Raw genomic sequence first — 22,650 nt, 5'->3', positions numbered from 1 at the left:
AGTTATTTACTCAGTTATTTCCACCAGTTATTGTGAGCCAAAACTAAGTGTGGGTCAAAAACACAGAAGAGGTGCAAATCTATCCATTATACCTTATGTCTGTGTAGGCTTCACTACAGGTTTTAGCTCGCAATAACTGATGGAAATAACTAATCAAATAACTGAAGTGTGAACTCTCCCTTAGTTATGCAAACAGGACTACACGTCATAGAAGTACAAGTTTCTTCTCCATATCGTATGCCAGCAGCAAATAGTACACTTTAAATGCTTAGTGCTACAGAAACGCTTGAGTACAGCTTTTGTCTTAGTATATCACCTGTTCCTATAACAATAGATTTGAGATTAGTGGATGCCATGTATCTGTGTTGTATGTAAAATATTAAAACATTTCAAAATCAACGTGTTTTTTATAAAAACAATGAACAGCCAACACTCTAATATACATTAGCAAAATGTAGACGTGGATTTAACAAACAGATTTGCTACAAATACAGAACATTTGTAAAGGTCAGAATAAACAATAACCACACCGAATTTGTACATCTTTCTGAGTTTTGCATCTGGTTATTTTGCACAGTCTTCCACCATTTAACTCCAGGCCATGATAACCTTGCTGAAATTGACAAATACTCCCTTATTTGGTTTGCTGTTGGAAAAAGAAAAAATAGCTGCTGTTAAATGAATAAGATTATGAGGGACAATGATAATTTGTATGAAAATATACAAACATTTACATAGGCAGAAATGGCCAACTGTATGTCTAGCCTACCATAAGGTCTTCTAGTAGGCCAAAGTCCTGGCTCAATAATGGACCCTAAGGCATCAGCAGAAGACTTGGAGCGGATTTTGGTGCTATTCCCTTGCCACTAGGATGTATCTCTTATACTTTGATTCTCAAATAGCCTGTTGGGCCATATTGATGACATAGTCATTGTCTACAATGATAGCATTTGTGTGGACATGTGCAGAGTGTGTAAAGATGGTTTGTGAACCTCCTGGATAATAATACTTTAGTGGACCCAAGGAACCCATCCATGTCTGACAATGAATAGGTACACCTAGAATACACATATCCAAGAATTTCATTAGATGCATAAAATATAGAACTACAATACATAGGCAAAAAAAGTGATATAAATCTAGTGTAGTGGTTGTGCTTTCCTTAAATTTAAGGATTTCTTTTGCAAATAGCCTGTGTCTGCTCTAAAATGTAAAAGGGGATCAAGACTTGGTGAAAATAGAATTATAAAGACTTTAAGGATTTGAAATTCTCTTACCAAAGGAAATATCGAGTTCCCTGGAAAATGCCATCATGTTTCGCGAGCTCGTCTCCTTCCAGCTCAACTCCTAGATACACCTCCTCTCTTCCTGGAAGGTGACCCTTGTATTGGATTGTGCCTTTGCTTATTTTGCCACCTGGACGTGAAAATTTTACCAGATCTCCAAGATTTAGGTCGGCAACACTTTTTGGAGCAAATGGGCGACGTGGTAACACAGGTAGATATTGTCTATAAGCAAAGAACAAAATATACAGAATGCTGTTTTTTTCCAACATTACTAAATCTAAAATCTACATTTCTCCAAGAAAGACCCCCAGCCTATTGCATCTTATGTAAAATATAGTAGTGGAAAATGAAAGTTAATGCAATGGTAAGTTACTGGAATTATTTTCTTATCAGTCATCAATTATCAATATATGATGCTTTTTCTTTATTATCTTTGTCTCAAGTTATCTTTTACATGTCATATTTAAAGACCATCTATCAGCAGATTTCTACCTATGAAACTGGCTGACCTGTTACATGTGCACTTGGCAGCTGAAGGCATCTGTGTTGATCCCATGTTCATATGAGCCTAAATTGCTGAGAAAAAGAATGTTTTAATATATGTAAATAAGCCTCTCGGAGCAACAGGTTATTGCCATTGCATTGAGAGTGAGCCCAGAGGCTCATTTACATATATTAAAACATCATCAATGTGGGCATATATGGACATGTCAGCCAGTTTCATAGGTACAAATCTGCTGAGAGATGCTCTTTAAAGAGAACATATCACCACAAAATGCAGTGCAATTTGCAGGCAGCATGTTATATAGCAGTAGGAGCTTAGTAGATGAATATGTGTTTGTGGGAAAAGATTCAGCAAAACTTGTAATTTATACATTTGAACCTCTGCTCTTTCTGAATTTAAGTCTACCCCCATATACAGCTATCACTGTATACACACTTACACAGAGAATGCTATCAATCACTGATAACACACTACCTGTGCATAGCTATCAGTAACTGACAGCTCTCTCTGTATACACACTTTCACAGAGAATGCTATCAATCCCTGATAACGCCTCCCCTGTGTACAGCTATCAGTGACTGACAGCTATCTAGGTCTACATACTTACACGGAGAATGCTATCAATCCCTGATAACGCCTCCCTTGTGTACAAACTATCAGTGACTGACAGCTATCTCTGTATACACACTTACACGGAGAATGCTATCAATCCCTGATAACGCCTCCCCTGTGTACAGCTATCAGTGACTGACAGCTATCTAGGTCTACATACTTACACGGAGAATGCTATCAATCCCTGATAACGCCTCCCTTGTGTACAAACTATCAGTGACTGACAGCTATCTCTGTATACACACTTACACGGAGAATGCTATCAATCCATGATAACTTCTCACCTGTGTACAGCTATCAGTGACTGACCGCTATCTAGGTCTACATACTTACACGGAGAATGCTATCAATCCCTGATAACGCCTCCCTTGTGTACAGCTATCAGTGACTGACAGCTATCTCTGTATACACACTTACACGGAGAATGCTATCAATCCGTGATAACGCCTCCCCTGTGTACAGCTATCAGTGACTGACAGCTATCTTGCCTGAGCTGCTGCTCTGTGAACAGATTTGCTTTACAGCAGCAACATGGACAAAAAAATCATGTAGTTTGTAAATGACTCATTGTCTTTTTTACAGTGTGCAGTGGTTATGGAGGTTACAGGGAGGAGGGATAAGTGAAGTGTGAACTTGACCTATAATCAATGGTGGATCCTATGTTATCTGCCCTAGCTATATAAAAGGGGTGTTCATTTTCATTGTAATCGTTTGTGTGATAATAATGAGAAGACTACTGAGAAGTGATCTTTACGGAACAGGAAATGTCACTATTGTGAGGTATGATGAACAGTGTGAAAAATGCGATATTTCAGGATTAAAAAAAAAGGTTTGACATTAAACTTGATTTAAAAAATTGGTACTTTTCTGACAATACGTTCACCTAAAAAAAAAAATTCTATGGGGATTATCAATTAAAATTACTAAATTAGTGTTTTTCTAATATCTAAGAATCGTATGGCTCATAACACCATATGTCCCCATCTCTATTCACTCATAGCCACTCTACTGTACTATGTAAACTCCATCTTTCCAAGTGGTGCACGCAGAAGGATAGTGGATTGGAGAACTCATTCATTCCTTATCCAGTGCAGTTCTATCTTTTAGTAAATCTATTTCTGTAAAATGCAGATATCCACCAAGTGCAACAGATATTTCCTGGAGGATAGAACACACAGGAGAAAAGTCGCAGGAGACAAACACCTTTGACACTTTCCCATCCATGATCTTGTAATATATTGTATATCACAACTGGTTCAAGATTGGGGTATTTTGACCCTTCGGGGGCAGAAACATTTTAGAAGTTCTATCACATGCTAGTTTAATGGCTTTAAATTCTTTTTTTTTTTTTTTTTTGGAGTACTGATTTTGCAGCGTTTCTTCTGTGATCAGCGCATCTTTCTCTTTAAATAATTTTTACACATAACTTTTTTTTGTAAATACTGTATAAGGCTAGTGGTTTGTACATTGGTGAAATAAATGTGATATCTTTGAATTGTAATAATCCAATAATGTTGCACTAAAATGCATTTTTATATTTTATTCACGGTTATTGAACATTTTTTGCTATATTACACACAAATGTTTAGGGTAACTGAGCCAGTGGTAGTGTTGCAGCAAGCACTGCATATGTGTAAAAGGGAACAATTTTAACATCAAAAGTGGCAAAGTGCTAAATATAATGGGGCACATTGATCAAATCAGATATGTCAGTTTTGTGGCTTAAAAAAGTCATAGCGATTGTGCCATTTTTTGTGACATTTGGTGAGCCTCGCCATTCTTCAAAATAGTCTGCGTTTAAGGGCTAAACATGACCTGGATTATGGCACATTTACTATGTGCGACTTTTGCAAGTTGCAAACTACGCCAGGTAACTCCCTTGTCTACTTTTACACATTGCACTTGTTCAAAATATATTATTTAGATGTGCCATTTCATAAATTTGTAGCCGGCACACCAAGCAAAGACAGACCACACAAAAACAACTGTAAAGGATAAATAAAATACATATAAAATGTTAGATGACCTTTAGGTATAGCTGACAGATTTTATGGAATTTAATACATTTATATAAAAATATGATGATTTGACTTTGCAATATTAAAGAGATCATATCATAGTATGTTACATGCTTATGCACACCAGTGCAACCAATTGTATTATTGTCCCAATGCATTTGAAATTTTAAAGGGGTTGGCCACTTTCTGGCTACTGTTGACCAATGCATTTGGGATGATTATATGACACTTACTAATATAGTCTTTTTAAATTCTGCACCATTTTCTATATTTCATAAGGTATTCTCCCTTGTTTACAAAGTAATGGCTGCTGGTGGACGGTCATGTGACCAGGCAAATCACCTCCATGTGATGTCAAATACACTGCACCTGCCATCTCTACTTGTTCTGTTGGGAGTTTAGCGAGGTACAGTGTGTATGAATGCAGGAGACATCACATGGAGGTGATTTGCCTGGTCACATGACCCTTCATCAGCAGCCATTTTATGGACAGGACCTTTGCGTGGACAGCACAAAATACTTTGTAAACAAGGGGCATACCTTATGAAATATAGAAAATGGCGTAGATTTACCACAAAGACATTATTACTAAGTGCCACATAATCATCTCACAAACAAATTGGTCAACCTCTACTGTTTTAGTTTCTAAGCTCCTATGCAGACCCATGTGTCTCCATGGTTACAGACTACAAATAAACCCTGTGCAGTCTGATATCTGATTATGGAGTCATATTCCCTTGCATCTATTTTCTAGCTCTTGCTAACCTACAAATTAATTATGATTGGAAGTGTACTTGCTTAATCAGCAAGTTGACTATTATGGCCGTTCTGGGTAACTTGGGTTATTTTATCTGCTGGCAGTCAATGTTGCATAGCAGGAATCTGTTAAATTTCCAACATTTACCTTTTGCTAGTAGTTATTTTGCTAGTGGATGTACCAAATGTTTTTGTAGTCTGTGGAGAGGCCGGAAGAACAATATTCCTGTTTTCCTTTACAGAACATAAGTCTTCATCACTCAACTCATGTATTTCTTGACCTGCAAGAAACATTACTTTTTCAGATGTTTTGCACTAAGGCGTGTAGTCTAGTCATATGTTAGAATAGCAGAATTTCATTTAGTTTGATATATTCTTTCAACACTCAGAATATCAATGATATATTGCTTGTAGTGCTTTTCTCTTTCCCTTTTAATAGCTTTTCTGGTTTATTAACAACAATGTCCCAATCCTTGCTAGCTTCAATGATATTTATCATGTAAACATTGATGTGAATGGTCGAACACATTCCAGCAGTGTTGTCAGGGCACAACTTAATAAAAGAATTTGTAGGCATCAGGCTAGCAAGTGGCAATAACGCAGCAAATAATAAAATATTCAGAGTTTTTTCATATGCTTGTTCTATTTTCATGTCTTGTATATATTACTTTTGGTATTTTTCCCTAGCAGCTTACTGACTAATTAAGAGTATACTCATCACGAGCATCAAGCCTACTTGTATTATGCTGATCGAAAGGGTGCTGTGCGATCAAGAGCAACAGATGCAAAAACAATCACAGCAACTCTAATATTGGAGATCTCAGAAACCTCCGATCTCCATTTAACCATTTGTCTGTCAGAGTTAAAGCTGTTTGTTTATATACAATGGGAGAGTTGAGGAAGACCGATACCTTGTATGAGCAGACAGTCCAGGGTCTATTGAGGAAATGTAAAAAAAAAACAAAAAAAAACTGATTTTGTCATGCCTGTAATAACCTGTATGATACGTTTATAACAATATAATTATCAGTGTATGGGCTAATAAATGATAAAAACTGCAACAGAATTGCCACTAGCCTCCCAAAAAAGCAAAACCTCATACGAATGCATAGAACAAAAAGTAAAAAAACAAATAAGATATGACCAAAATCAAAAATATATTCTTAAAGTTACAATTGGACATCAAGGACATTTTCTCATTTTAAAGATGCTTTTGCTTTATTGTTCTGAAAAGCAGACCTGAACGTTATATAAGTGGTGGGTGTATATAAAACAGTCTGTCACTGTCAGCTTCCGAGAACCGTATCCAAGCTCCTCATAAAATTGTCTCAAGGTAAGGTAAAGCCTGGAGACATCAATGAGGACTGTGAGCTATGAATGACCATGTCAGAGCAATGAACAGCTGAACTTGCTGTACGCCGCATCTCAGCAGAAATAGCTCACTAGTAATGGCAAACTAATGCACTTAATGAAGTGCAGAAATTCTTTGGACAAGCCCCAATAAAGTGCTGCCACCTATTCTGCATATTATTAGGGCAAAGGGCATGGTGAATGGTCATTTGCTTGTTATTCTGTTAGTCATTAAGTTATGGAACAAAGCCATTTCACATATATATGACCTATCCTGACAGTGTGCCACCATTGTGCAAACACATACTACCTCATATGTTACAGACTAAACTTACCAAGGATGTGTGTTTGAGCGGGTTTACGAAAGGTATCTTCAGAAGCCATGATCAAAACCTCAGTGCTTTCACTGTCCATTGAAAATGGTGAAGTATTATTTGTAAAACGCTCCTCGTGTTTACCTAGAAAGATTGCAGACTAAATTAGCAAGGAAATCACTAGACACCAGGAATAAATCATATACAGTGACATGCAAATGTTTGGGCATCCCTGTTAAAAATTACTGTTACTGTGAACAGTTAAGCAAGTTGAAGATGAAATTATCTCCAAAAGGCATGAAGTGTACGCCCTTGGCAGCCTTCACCATACATGTACATTACAGAATTGAAAAACTTGGCTGGCTACAAAAAGTGTTTACAAGCTGTGATACTTGCCAAAGGGGTGCTACTAGGTACTACCCATGCAGGGTGCCCAAGTTTTGCTTCGGGCCCTTTTCCTTTTTTGCTATTTTGAAAATGTAAAAGATGAAAATAAAAAAGTAGTTCTTGCTTTAAATACAAAGAGAATTTGCCTTTTGGAGATCATAGAATAAGATAGGTCATTAATATAAAACCCCTGCACAACCCCTTTAAATGTGTCTGAATCTGTGATTTTGTCTGATTTTGCCCTACTTGGGACACCATGTGCCACAGGGCTTCATACTAACAGAATTTTACACCACCTTAGAGCTGGTATAGATTTTGGCCACAAGATGTGCCAATATCTGTCAAAGACTGACACAGGAAGGTAGAAGATAGGACTAGACAAACAGATGGTGGAAATTGTGGTGCATAGACTTCATATTTTAGAATTGATTTTTCTTTGGACTAGACCAAAGGGTGTTATCCTGGCAGTCCCCTGGTATTCACACTTTAACCCACATGCAGGGATCTGAACTTTGCTACAGAGAAGCCACCAGGCTGCTGCCTCTTGGAATAGTGTGGTAGGCAGCTGACCGACTGGGGTCAGAGACACTGGTACAAAGCCTGCTAACTCTTGTAGCAAGGAAACAGGCAGAGGTCAGGGCAGACATAGTTTATGTGAATCGGTTTACCTGCTTGCATCAACATTGCAGCAGCAAGCAGGTGTAATTACAGCTCTGACATACGATTTTATTTAATAAGATGGCTCCCTATTCAAGTGAAAAGGAGGGAGCCATCCCATTAAAGTGAATAGGACGGTGGAGCAATGTCAACGGCGAGCAGGTAAACAGAGAATACAACAGAACTGGATGATCTGATATTGATGAACCATCTTTAACATTGGCATCTGCTGCTTGTCAGTGGCTGTGATTCACACAGTATGTCCTAGCTTCTGTTTCTTCCTTTGTGCGTTGTGCAAATTTTATCCACTGCTTAAAACTCCTCCACAGATATAACCTAGGTCCCTAGCAGTCAAATCCAACCTTGCGCCTTGCAGCATGCTAATGAAGACCTAGGGGTAGCTTTAGATCTACAAACTGGAGTGGGGAAGGAAGGTAGGTAGAAGATTTAGGCCTATTTCACACGGGTGAGTTTTCCGCACGGGTGCAATGCGTGAGGTGAACGCATTGCACCCGCACTGAATCCGGACCCATTCACTTCAATGGGGCTGTGCACATGACTTGTGCGTTGCGTGAAAACATGCTCTATGTTGTGTGTTTTTCACGCAACGCAGGCCCCATAGAAGGGAATAGGGCTGTGTGAAAATCGCAAGCAAGTGCGGATGGGTCGCGATTTTCACGCATGGTTGCTAGGTGACGATCGGGATAGGGACCTGATCTTTATTATTTTCCCTTATAACATGGTTTTAAGGGAAGATAATAGCTTTCTTAATACAGAATGCTTAGTAAAATGGTGATGGACCATGTGATGAGCGCAGTGATGTCACCAAAGGTCCTATTCCTCCTAGGTCTTCAAAGAAGAAGAATAAAGACGAGCCGGGCTTCGCAAACAAGTGGATGGGGTGAGTTTAATTTAGTATTTTTTTTAACCCCTCCATCCCTAATTTACTTTGCATTCTGTATTAAGAATGCTATTACTTTCCCTTATAACCATGTTATAAGGGAAAATAATGAAATCTACACAACACCTAACCCAAACCCGAACTTCTATGAAGAAGTCCGGGTTCGGGTCTGGGTACTAAACATGCAGATTTTTCTCACGCGCGTGCAAAACGCAATAAAACGCTTTGCACTCACAGGGAAAAATCACGCATTTACCCGCAACGCACCCGCATCTTTTACCGCACGTCACCCGCAATGCCCATGTGAAAGAGGCCTAACAGTTTGCTGATGGTGGTCATGGACGTTGACCTCTGACCAATTGACTCAAAATGCTCCTCACAAATGTAAATTTCTGCTGGATGCCAGACACAGTAATCAGATCCCAAAATTGATGTGGGTGTTGTATAGTTGTCACCACCCACCTCAGTGATATTACTATTTTTTGTTTTTCAATTTTACTCTCTGGAAAAACCTTTTAATTTTTAGCAAATATTATTGTAGAAATTAATTAAATTAACCCCGTGTGACAGGATGGGGTTAATTCACATATTCTTTCATAAAAATAAAAAACTTTAAAGCTGCATATACATCTCTTTTTTTTGTGCACACGTCTTTTCATTACAAAAAAAAATGTCACTTTGAGAGGTCAACATTACAACAAATAGTCACTTTGAAGCAGTGTCTAATGTTTTGACACTGTGGAATATCTGTACTGGCTTTACAATGCCATAGAACCAGCAATAGAAAAATAGACGGCCAAAAACTGTAATGCTTTCCACTCATTTCAGGTCTTGCTGTGAGCCAAGCCAGTAGGTAAATTGCACAAATATCATCTATTTTAACATACAGTAATGCTTTTAGAAATGTTTTGTCTTAAAATCTATAAATTGTTTTCATAATCGTCCGTTTTTGTTTCAATATATTTATATTTTTTTAAATATTATATCTGCTGTCTGCACAAAAGAAATGTGTCCTGTGAAAAATATCAAAGTTGGCACTCATACGGGCACTACTTCCTCTTCAAGATTACACTTCCTGTTGTCTTGGAGGTATCAGCAGCGCAGTGTAATTACAAGTACTTGTTCCATTACACTGGGCAGCCGCGCAGTGTAATCTTGAAGAGGAAGCAGTGCTTGCCTCTTCTTCAAGCAGCTGATCAGTGGGGGTAACGGGAGTCGGACCACCACCAATCAGATGGATAGGTCATCAATATGTACTAGCAGCGCAACACTTTTAAGGGTTAGCAATTGTCCATAAGAAAGTGGTTATCTGAGATATTTACATCTGTATTTTATAGAACTGCAACAACATTTTAATGGTTCAGGACAACTCACTGAGACAGTCGGTGGAGAAAAAAAATGATGCATAGCAAGTTCCAAAGAGGAAACATGTTAATAATTTACTGTAAAGTTCCCTGAATTACCAAGCTTAAATAATCTATTTTATACATGGATTATATTGTATGCAAAGGTTAACATTTCTTAGGTCAACTCAGTAATGAGTTTACTCAGCACAGGTAGAGTAGAAATAATTAGAACAGGCAGCAGTCGGAGACCCGGTCCCATCTTTAATCATTGTTGCATGTAAAAGAAAATTACTCTTAGTACTTACTTTCCCAGGGTTCTTTTATGTTCACAGAACTCAGGGCTGCTTTGCATTTTGAAAAGGTTCCATCAACTTTAAAAGCATTATTCCTGTAAAGACTAAAAGTTGAGATGTGGAAGTCAAAGTGGCACTTTGTTATCAAGGCACAGTAGAGATGTATTTTTGTGGTCACTATAAAGCACATTTACATTTTAATCAGTTCTCATAAGTAGGGATGAGCGAACTCGAACTGTATAGTTCGGGTTCGTACCGAATTTTGGGGTGTCCGTGACACGGACCCGAACCCGGACATTTTCGTAAAAGTCCGGGTTCGGGTTCGGTGTTCGTCGCTTTCTTCGCGCTTTTGTGACGCTTTCTTGGCGCTTTTTGAAAGGCTGCAAAGCAGCCAATCAACAAGCGTCATACTACTTGCCCCAAGAGGCCATCACAGCCATGCCTACTATTGGCATGGCTGTGATTGGCCAGAGCACCATGTGACCCAGCCTCTATTTAAGCTGGAGTCACATAGCGCCGCCCGTCACTCTGCTCTGATTAGCGTAGGGAGAGGTTGCGGCTGCGACAGTAGGGCGAGATTAGGCAGATTAACTCCTCCAAAGGACTTGATTAACTGATCGATCTGCAGCTGTGGATCATTGAGCTGCTGATCCTCAATTGCTCACTGTTTTTAGGCTGCACAGACCGTTTGTCAGTCTCATTTTTCTGGGGTGATCGGCGGCCATTTTGTGTCTTGTGGTGCGCCAGCACAAGCTGCGACCAAGTGCATTTAACCCTCAATGGTGTGGTTGTTTTTTGGCTAAAGCCTACATCAGGGTGAAGCTGTCACACCAAGTGCATTTAACCAGCAATAGTCTGTTCATTTTTTGGCCATATACAAAATCAGGGGCAAGCTGCGCCTATCACCAAGTGCATTTAACCCTCAATGGTGTGGTTGTTTTTTGGCTAAAGCCTACATCAGGGTGAAGCTGTCACACCAAGTGCATTTAACCAGCAATAGTCTGTTCATTTTTTGGCCATATACAAAATCAGGGGCAAGCTGCGCCTGTCACCAAGTGCATTTAACCCTCAATGGTGTGGTTGTTTTTTGGCTAAAGCCTACATCAGGGTGAAGCTGTCACACCAAGTGCATTTAACCAGCAATAGTCTGTTCATTTTTTGGCCATATACAAAATCAGGGGCAAGCTGCGCCTGTCACCAAGTGCATTTAACCCTCAATGGTGTGGTTGTTTTTTGGCTAAAGCCTACATCAGGGTGAAGCTGTCACACCAAGTGCATTTAACCAGCAATAGTCTGTTCATTTTTTGGCCATATCCCAGTCTAATTCTGTCACTAAATCCATACCGGTCACCCAGCGCCTAAATACTAGGCCTCAAATTTATATCCAGCTAAATCTGTCCCTAGTGCTGTAGCTGGGCGAGTTATTTAGTGTCCGTTCAAGCACATTTCTTGTTCTGGGTTGAAATACAATTCCCAATTTAGCAATTTCAGAATTTAGTGGTTCCTGCTATATCAGAGCTCTTTGAAATCTATCCCAAAAAGGGTATATAATATTGAAGGTGCACATAGGGTCATTCAGAGTAACTTCACACACACCCGCTACTGTGTATTTCCAAGTCTAATTCTGTCACTAAATCCATACCGGTGACCCAGCGTCTAAATACTAGGCCTCAAATTTAATTCCCTCTAAATCTCTCGTTACCCACCGCTGTACTGTTGTTGCTGGGCAAGATATTTAGTGTCCGTCAAAGCACATTTTTTGTTCTGGGTTGAAGTACAATTCCCAATTTAGCAATTTCATAATTTAGTGGTTTCTGCTATATCAGAGCTATTTGAAATCTATCCCAAAAAGGGTATATAATATTGAAGGTGCACATAGGGTCATTCAGAATAACTTCACACACACCCGCTACTGTGTATTTCCAAGTCTAATTCTGTCACTAAACCCATACCTGTCACCCAGCGCCTAAATACTAGGCCTCAAATTTAAATCCCTCTAAATCTCTCGTTACCGTTGTCCTGTTGTAGCTGGGAAAGTTATTTAGTGCCCGTCAAAGCACATTTTTTGTTCTGGGTTGAAGTACAATTCCCAATTTAGCAATTTCATAATTTAGTGGTTCCTGCTATATCAGAGCTATTTGAAATCTATCCCAAAAAGGGTATATAATATTGAAGGTGCACATAGGGTCATTCAGAATAACTTCACACACACGCTTCTGTGCATTTCCAAGTCTAATTCTGTCACTAAATCCATACCGGTGACCCAGCGCCTAAATACTAGGCCTCAAATTTAATTCCCTCTAAATCTCTCGTTACCCACCGCTGTACTGTTGTTGCTGGGCAAGATATTTAGTGTCCGTCAAAGCACATTTTTTGTTCTGGGTTGAAGTACAATTCCCAATTTAGCAATTTCATAATTTAGTGGTTTCTGCTATATCAGAGCTATTTGAAATCTATCCCTAAAAGGGTATATAATATTGAAGGTGCACATAGGGTCATTCAGAATAACTTCACACACACCCGCTACTGTGTATTTCCAAGTCTAATTCTGTCACTAAATCCATACCGGTGACCCAGCGCCTAAATACTAGGCCTCAAATTTAATTCCCTCTAAATCTCTCGTTACCCACCGGTGTACTGTTGTTGCTGGGCAAGATATTTAGTGTCCGTCAAAGCACATTTTTTGTTCTGGGTTGAAGTACAATTCCCAATTTAGCAATTTCATAATTTAGTGGTTTCTGCTATATCAGAGCTATTTGAAATCTATCCCTAAAAGGGTATATAATATTGAAGGTGCACATAGGGTCATTCAGAATAACTTCACACACACCCGCTACTGTGTATTTCCAAGTCTAATTCTGTCACTAAACCCATACCTGTCACCCAGCGCCTAAATACTAGGCCTCAAATTTAAATCCCTCTAAATCTCTCGTTACCGTTGTCCTGTTGTAGCTGGGAAAGTTATTTAGTGCCCGTCAAAGCACATTTTTTGTTCTGGGTTGAAGTACAATTCCCAATTTAGCAATTTCATAATTTAGTGGTTCCTGCTATATCAGAGCTATTTGAAATCTATCCCAAAAAGGGTATATAATATTGAAGGTGCACATTGGGTCATTCAGAATAACTTCACACACACGCTTCTGTGCATTTCCAAGTCTAATTCTGTCACTAAATCCATACCGGTGACCCAGCGCCTAAATACTAGGCCTCAAATTTAATTCCCTCTAAATCTCTCGTTACCCACCGCTGTACTGTTGTTGCTGGGCAAGATATTTAGTGTCCGTCAAAGCACATTTTTTGTTCTGGGTTGAAGTACAATTCCCAATTTAGCAATTTCATAATTTAGTGGTTTCTGCTATATCAGAGCTATTTGAAATCTATCCCTAAAAGGGTATATAATATTGAAGGTGCACATAGGGTCATTCAGAATAACTTCACACACACCCGCTACTGTGTATTTCCAAGTCTAATTCTGTCACTAAATCCATACCGGTGACCCAGCGCCTAAATACTAGGCCTCAAATTTAATTCCCTCTAAATCTCTCGTTACCCACCGCTGTACTGTTGTTGCTGGGCAAGATATTTAGTGTCCGTCAAAGCACATTTTTTGTTCTGGGTTGAAGTACAATTCCCAATTTAGCAATTTCATAATTTAGTGGTTTCTGCTATATCAGAGCTATTTGAAATCTATCCCTAAAAGGGTATATAATATTCAAGGTGCACATTGGGTCATTCAGAATAACTTCACACACACACGCTTCTGTGCATTTCCAAGTCTAATTCTGTCACTAAATCCATACCGGTCACCCAGCGCCTAAATACTAGGCCTCAAACGCAGCCGCCTGTCTACAGCCAATGTGGACAAGCTGACGTTCATAAAAATGAACCAGGCATGGATCCCACAGGATCTGTCCGTCCCTTGTCCAGATTAGACATTAACTACCTCCCCTTAACCATATATTATTGGACTCCAGGGCACTTCCTCATTCAATCCTATTTTTATTTTCATTTTACCATTATATTGCGAGGCTACCCAAAGTTGAATGAACCTCTCCTCTGTCTGGGTGCCGGGGCCTAAATATATGCCAATGGACTGTTCCAATGTTGGGTGATGTGAAGCCTGATTCTCTGCTATGACATGCAGACTGATTCTCTGCTGACATGAAGCCAGATCCTCTGTTACGGGACCTCTCTCCTCTGCCTGTGTGCTGGGCCTAAATTTATGAAAATGGACTCTTACAGTGGTGGGTGACGTGAAGCCTGATTCTCTGCTATGATATGAAGACTGATTCTCTGCTGACATGAAGCCAGATTGTCTGTTACGGGACCTCTCTCCTCTGCCTGGGTGCTGGGCCTAAATATATGCCAATGGACTGTTGCAGTGGTGGCTGACGTGAAGCCTCATTCTCTGCTATGACATGCAGACTGATTCTCTGCTGACATGAAGCCAGATTGTCTGTTACGGGACCTCTCTCCTCTGCCTGGGTGCTGGGTAGTGTTGAGCGCGAATATTCGAAAAGCAAATTTTTTTCGCGAATATCGCAACTTCGCGATTTCGCGAATATTTCGAATATAGTGCTATATATTCGTAAAAACGAATATTCGTTTTTTGTTTTTTCCCCCCCCCACAAAATTACAGTACACATATAATTGATTGTTTCCCAAAGGTCCAACAGCTCAGATCTTACTCACATTGCCTAGAAAGTGATTGAGGCGCGAATCTTCGTAAGGCGATTTTATTAGCGCACATGCGAATATCGGCACGTCCCAGAACAGAGGCAAAGGGCTTTGCATTCATACATTAGTGAATTGAGTTGCGAATCTTCGTAAGGCGATTTTATTAGCGCACATGCGAATATCGGCACGTCCCAGAACAGAGGCAAAGGGCTTTGCATTCATACATTAGTGAATTGAGTTGCGAATCTTCGTAAGGCGATTTTATTAGCGCACATGCGAATATCGGCACGTCCCAGAACAGAGGCAAAGGGCTTTGCATTCATACATTAGTGATTGAATTGAGCTGCGAATCTTCGTAAGGCGATTTTATTAACGCAAATGCAAATATCTACACTTGTCCCCAGAACAGAGAGGCAAAGGCCTGTGCATTCATATAGTATAGCACCATATTCGCGAATACGTAGAACTTCGTAAAATTCGATTTACGAATATTCGTATTTTTTATTTTACTTTCCACCTTACAGATTACATTGATCTGTACTCTGTCAACTACTGTCATCACCCCCCACTGTATCTCGATTGATTCCCAAAAGTCTCACATTCCCTAGAAAGTGATTGAGTTGCGAATCTTCGTAAGGCGATTTTATTAGCGCACATGCGAATATCTACACTTGTCCCAGAACAGAGGCAAAGGGCTTTGCATTCATACATTAGTGATTGAATTGAGCTGCGAATCTTCGTAAGGCGATTTTATTAACGCAAATGCAAATATCTACACTTGTCCCCAGAACAGAGAGGCAAAGGCCTGTGCATTCATATAGTATAGCACCATATTCGCGAATACGTAGAACTTCGTAAAATTTGATTAACGAAAATTCGTATTTTTTATTTTACTTTCCACCTTACAGATTACATTGATCTGTACTCTGTCAACTACTGTCATCACCCCCCACTGTATCTCGATTGATTCCCAAAAGTCTCACATTCCCTAGAAAGTGATTGAGGTGCGAATCTTCGTAAGGCGATTTTATTAGCGCACATGCGAATATCTACACTTGTCCCAGAACAGAGGCAAAGGGCATTGCATTCATACATTAGTGATTGAATTGAGTTGCGAATCTTCGTAAGGCGATTTCATTAGCGCACATGTGAATTTTGCATAGCATATGTATTATGCGATGCGAAAATTCGAATTATCGCATATGCGAAATAATAACGAATTTGAATAATCGCGAATATTTTACGAATATTCTTTCGAATATTCACAAAATTTCGCGAATTCGAATATGGGACATGCCGCTCAACACTAGTGCTGGGCCTAAATTTATGACAATGGACTGTTGCAGTGGTGGGTGACGTGAAGCCTGATTCTCTGCTATGACATGCAGACTGATTCTCTGCTGACATGAAGCCAGATTGTCTGTTACGGGACCTCTCTCCTCTGCCTGGGTGCTGGGCCTAAATATATGCCAATGGACTGTTGCAGTGGTGGCTGACGTGAAGCCTCATTCTCTGCTATGACATGCAGACTAATTCTCTGCTGACATGAAGACAGATTCTCTGTTACGGGACCTCTCTCCTCTGCCTGGGTGCCGGGGCCTAAATATCTGAGAATGGACTGTTCCAGTGGTGGGTGACGGGAAGCCAGATTCTCTGCTATGGAACCTCTCTCCAATTGATTTTGGTTAATTTTTATTTATTTAATTTTTATTTTTATTCATTTCCCTATCCACATTTGTTTGCAGGGGATTTACCTACATGTTGCTGCCTTTTGCAGCCCTCTAGCTCTTTCCTGGGCTGTTTTACAGCCTTTTTAGTGCCGAAAAGTTCGGGTCCCCATTGACTTCAATGGGGTTCGGGTTCGGGACGAAGTTCGGATCGGGTTCGGATCCCGAACCCGAACATTTCCGGGATGTTCGGCCGAACTTCTCGAACCCGAACATCCAGGTGTTCGCTCAACTCTACTCATAAGCTTTTGAACGTGATAAAACTATGGTCACTTTAAGTAGCCCTAAACGTTAGAATGGAAATTAATTCAAAAGACAAAAATAGCTAAGAGTTGATAGATAAAAACATATGAGTTATAGTTTAGTAGCTATTTTTTTACTTTGAATTTCCAAGCTAATAAGCTTACAAATGAATTGCCCCCTTCCCCCTGATTGTCTAGGAGATTCCCCAAAAAAGAAACAGTGAGAAGAGAGAAAAATGACCCTAACAGCCGGGAAATTGTGCACTGATGAAAACGCTTCCTTAGCAATAATAATCTCTGCTGATAGCGATCAGCTACACCACATGAAGTGACCTGTGAGTGGCTGTCCTCATGTCACCAAGTGGAAGAGAAATGCTGCAGCATGGAAGATGTGACTTTATTTTAATGTGATCAGCTGAAGATGTAATGTGTATGTGGGCCTCTTGAGTCTACCTTGAAAACAAGAGTCAGGGGAAAATAGGATCGGCATGTTAGATATCAACCCGCCCAATCAGTTTTTTTTTTTTCACAAAAGATAAGTCCACCTGTAGGCATCAGAAAGACCCATTAAAAGAACACACTGGAGTTGAGTCCTACAACTATTACCACACTACGATCACGACACTGCAGAATATCAATCCTCAACTTTACAAGATGAAACGTACACTGGTTCAAATGTTATATTATGGACAAGGTGCCAGAAGAAATTTGGCTTTGAATATTGAATTTACCTCTGGTCTTCAGAATGCCATCCATGTGAGAGGTGTTTTCGGTTTGAGGGAACAGTTACATTATCTTTTTCAACCCAGTCATCTCCTGAGATAAAATGTATGTATAAACAGTAATGTATGTATGCATTTATGAATTATCACAATATGCTGTTATTTTTATCTATGGAGGCCTTTTCACAGGGATCAAAACTAGCTCTACACTGATTGATTTAGATGGTGTGGTGTCACCCCCTAGTAGCACCTGTAGCAGGCGTCAATCTAAACTAAGGAGCAAAAGCCTAGCAAGTACGTTGCCTGCATAGGCAATTTAAAGGATGTCTTTCAACAGTTTTAGCCCCACTATATAGGTGATGAGGTGGGTATTGTAAGGATACCTAGGATGATGGTCTTCCATGTTACATGACCAAGAAATCCAACTTTTAATCCACTTGGTGCCTTTGATTGCAAGTATCATTGCAGCAGTCCCTTTTGTATGCATTGCCCTTGGTTCTCTGTACTGATCACTTCCCCAATCCCTCCTCTTTGCCCTCAGTGATGGCTGTAGCATTCAATCAGAAGACAGCTAGAACCATGGCTGATGATGTTTGTGGCTTCTGCTGTTGTCATTTATTACACACATGGATCTGCCGATACTGAGTGATGTGGGAATTATAATAATTCACAGTGAGGGCAATTTCTTTGCTTTTGATTATTATCCCACCAGGACCTCCAGTTCCGGGTTTATCTTCCTAATTCTGACATGCATACTTGGAGGTGGTTAAATGTTATTTTACACACTGCCCCCTTCTGTGAAGTAAGTTAAGTATACTGTTTCATTCAAACACCCCAATTGGTCTGGATGGTCTCTGTGCATTGTGCATCTGGATACTGTGATCCCTCTTTCTTTGCATGCCCATTGGGCAGAGTCCTCCACATGGTGACATATTTTGTGAAGCTACCTTGGCCAGTGATTGTGGAGGTGCTGGTTCTGCTATCAGATGCCTCCTCTTCTACAGAGTAGGAGTGTGATTATGATACCAACCTTGTGTTTTGTCCTAAATCATACTTTGTATGGTGTCTTACATCATTGTTTTAGGAGTGCTGTCTATATATTTTTGATACTTGTGTACTGGGAGGATTACAAATTAGATTTTTTTGGACCATTACCCCAAGAATCCTCATCACCTGTATAGTTCTGTCAACAGTTTTGAGGGGTCAAAACTTCTGACAGACATTTTTGTATATTAAGGTCTAAACAACTCTTAATTGAATAATCACAATGAAAACCCCCTCGTTTCTCAAACATTTCCCACTGATTGGTATCATCGGTTCATGTAAATTGCAATTGTGTAACACAAGTACGGTATATTTGCAAATGGGGGAAGATATATTTTCAGGCGATAATCCCAAGCAAGACATTGTATTGATCTCTTTTTAATGTCTATAGTTTTCCTAATGGTTCATCTACAAGGACCAGTAATCAGCCGAACAAGCATTCATCAGTATGCTCATTCCCGATCATGGGCCCAGCTAGCATCTCACTGCTCAGCGGACAACAAAGAAATGCCAGGTTGATAGGATCTTTGATGTTAATTTAAAAATGAGAATTTCTCACACTGAATCTTCCCTCCTTGTGTAAATGGTTATGCTGCCGATCATATTCAAACTGTATTGGGGATGAACAATCGTACTTATGATCGCTCATCGCCTGTACAGTTTGAGTTTAAAGTTGTTGTACACCCCTTCTGTATTCTGTTGATGGGGGTTTGGCTTACATGCTCTAGATTAAGGAATTATACAGATTCAGAGAAATAATGTTATTCTCTATTTTATTAGTACAGGAACCTCCATCCAGAATTACAGTTTAATGTTAGCAGAATGCATTGCCAAAGAATGACAGTTTTGCCAAATTATTTATTGTCCACTTACCCTCAAGAGACAAGACATGTTGTCTTTCAAGCAAACATCCATGCTGCATTTTAAGATCCCATAGATCTTCTTTAAGGCGGTAGTTTTCCTCTCTCAGCTGGTGACTTTGGGTCCTTACTCTTCTACACTCACTTCTAAGTTGGGCAATTTCCTTTTGGAGGCCTTCTTGGTAATTTTCAGGGTGAAGTAATCTGGATGATGTGTCACTAATCTGTATACCGATGCAAAAATTAGTCAGAAGGGAGGCATCTGATAAAATTATTGCCTCCTTTGTAAACTTGGACACTGATTTGATAAACTGTTAGTAAGTAGTTAAATTATTTGTTTCTAAAGGTGTAACTTGAAGTTGCTGGGTCCCAGTGCAAAAACTGTAACAGGGCCCCTTGATATGAGGTGTATAGTACTGCTATCCTCTTATGTCAGACACCCTAGGTGCAACCGGAGCCTCTGCACCCCAAATACTTGTGTCTCATAAAATGCCCAAAGTGATGTCACAGGCATAATGTGCATGGTGATTAAATTTCAGTAAGCTCGGGGTGTAATAAGTAACAAAAAAAGAAAGAGTGATATTCACAGTACATGGGTAATGTCGGGGCAATATAGACATTAATGTCACAGTGAAATAATATATGGTATAATATGGCACAGGGGTAATATACACAGTGGTGTCACAGTTAAGGGATAATATGCACAGTAAGGCCTCACACAGATAAGTTATTCATGGATGTGTGCTGTCTGTGTCCTCCACAGGCAGCACACGTACCCACTGACTTTAAAGGGAGTCTTTCACCTAAAATGACCATTATACACCACAAACATCATGATATCCATTACATTCCCCATATTATAATCTTACCTTTCATATTGCTGTCCGTCGCCTATTCTCTCTTAAAAACACTTTTATTCCATATGCTAATTAGGTTCTGAAGGTGCCCAGGGGCAGCGTTTATGCGGCCGGTGCCCAGGCTCCACGGCGCTGTTCAAATCAAACCCCTCCCCTTTCACCCCTCTGGCCCGCCCTCGGTTCTTCAGATACCATCCTCCAGTCAATGACAAATCCGGCGCCTGCGCACTCCATTACCCACTAGGGCAGAGGCAGCAGAGCGTTTAATCCGCATGCGCCGGCCCGAACATCCCGATCTAGCCGGCGGAAGTAAACTGCCAAAATATCGGGATGTACGGGCCGGCGCATGCGCATTAAACGCTCTGCTGCCTCTGCCCTAGTGGGTAATGGAGTGCGCAGGCGCCGGATTTGTCATTGACTGGAGGATGGTATCTGAAGAACCGAGGGCGGGCCAGAGGGGTGAAAGGGGAGGGGTTTGATTTGAACAGCGCCGTGGAGCCTGGACACCGGCCCCATAAACGCCGCCCCTGGGCACCTTCAGAACCTAATTAGCATATGGAATAAAAGCGTTTTTAAGAGAGAATAGGCGACGGACAGCAATATGAAAGGTAAGATTATAATATGGGGAATGTAATGGATATCATGATGTTTGTGGTGTATAATGGTCATTTTAGGTGAAAGACTCTCTTTAACCCCTTAAGGACCAGGCCAATTTGAGCAAATCTGACGTGTCACTTTATGTGGTAACTTTAAAACGCTTTTACTTATCCAAGCCATTCTGAGATTGTTTTCTCGTCACATATTGTACTTCATGACGGTGGTAAAAGTGAGTAAAAAAAAAAATAATCATCTTTATTTATAAAAAAAAAAAAAAAAAATGTACAAAAAAAATTGCAAATTTCCAAATGTCAATTTCTCTACTTTTATAATAGATAGTAATACCTCCAAAAATAGTTATTACTTTACATTCCCCGTATGTCTACTTCATGTTTGGATCATTTTGTGAATGCCATTTTATTTTTAGGCACGTTAGAAGGCTTAGAAGCAAATTTTTCTAAAAACTGAAAACATTACAGAAAATTTCTAAAACCCACTTTTTCAGGACCAGTTAAGATCTGAAGTCACTTTGTGAGCCTTACATAATAGAAACCACCCAAAAATGACCCCATTCTACAAACTACACCCCTCAACGTATTCAAAACTGATTTACAAACTTTGTTAACCCTTTAGGTGTTCCACAAGAATTAATGGAAAATAGAGATAAAATTTCACTCTTTGGCAAATTTTCCATTTTAATCATTTTTTCCGCTAACAAAGCAAGGGTTAACAGCCAAACAAAGCTTATTATTTATTGCCCTGATTTTGTAGTTTACAGAAACACCCCATATGTGGTCATAAACTGCTGTACGGGCACAAGGCAGGGTGCAGAAGGAAAGGAATGCCATACAGTTTTTGGAAGGCAGATTTTGCTGGACTGGTTTTTTGACACCATCTCCCATTTGAAGCCCCCCTGATGCACCCCTAGAGTAGAAACTCCCAAAAAGTGACCCCATTTTGGAAACTACGGGATAAGGTGGCAGTTTTGTTGGTACTATTTTAGGGTACATATGATTTTTGGTTGCTCTATATTACACTTTTTGTGAGGAAAGGTAACAAGAAATAGATGTTTTGGCACCATTTTTATTTTTTGTTATTTACAACATTCATCTGACAGGTTTAGATCATGTGGTATTTTTATAGAGCAGGTTGTTACGGACGCGACAATACCAAATATTTATTTATGTGAGTTTTACACAATGATTTTATTTCTGAAACAAAAAAAATAATGTTTTAGTGTCTCCATAGTTTGAGAGCCAAAGTTTTTTTCAGTTTTTGGGCGATTTATCTTAGGTAGGGTATGATTTTTGCGGGATGAGATGACGGTTTGATTGGCACTATTTTGGGGTGCATATGACTTTTTTCGATCGCTTGCTATTACACTTTTTGTGATGTAAGGTGACAAAAAATGGATTTTTTTACACCGTTTTTTTTTTATGGTGTTTACCTGAGGGGTTAGGTCACGTGATACTTTTATAGAGCAGGTCATTAGGGACGCG

General features: G+C 39.8%; 1 protein-coding gene across 1 annotated transcript in view; it reads right to left on the bottom strand.

Moving 5' to 3' along the window:
• Positions 1 to 418: 418 nt before the first annotated feature.
• The window catches only part of LOC122931501, a 40,015-nt gene continuing 17,783 nt past the window's right edge, over positions 419 to 22,650 (bottom strand). Inside the window, exons 5-11 of the mRNA XM_044285566.1 lie at positions 19,711 to 19,921; positions 17,803 to 17,887; positions 10,438 to 10,529; positions 6,863 to 6,985; positions 5,326 to 5,458; positions 1,278 to 1,508; positions 419 to 646 (exon numbers count right to left, since the gene is read on the bottom strand). Of these exons, the coding sequence (XP_044141501.1) occupies positions 589 to 646; positions 1,278 to 1,508; positions 5,326 to 5,458; positions 6,863 to 6,985; positions 10,438 to 10,529; positions 17,803 to 17,887; positions 19,711 to 19,921 (933 nt within the window). The 3' untranslated portion in view covers positions 419 to 588. The remainder of the gene's footprint in view (positions 647 to 1,277; positions 1,509 to 5,325; positions 5,459 to 6,862; positions 6,986 to 10,437; positions 10,530 to 17,802; positions 17,888 to 19,710; positions 19,922 to 22,650) is intronic.

Source organism: Bufo gargarizans, chromosome 3 (assembly GCF_014858855.1).
Source record: "Bufo gargarizans isolate SCDJY-AF-19 chromosome 3, ASM1485885v1, whole genome shotgun sequence".
Lineage (NCBI taxonomy): Eukaryota > Metazoa > Chordata > Amphibia > Anura > Bufonidae > Bufo > Bufo gargarizans.
This window is presented reverse-complemented; position numbering and strand designations above follow the sequence as displayed.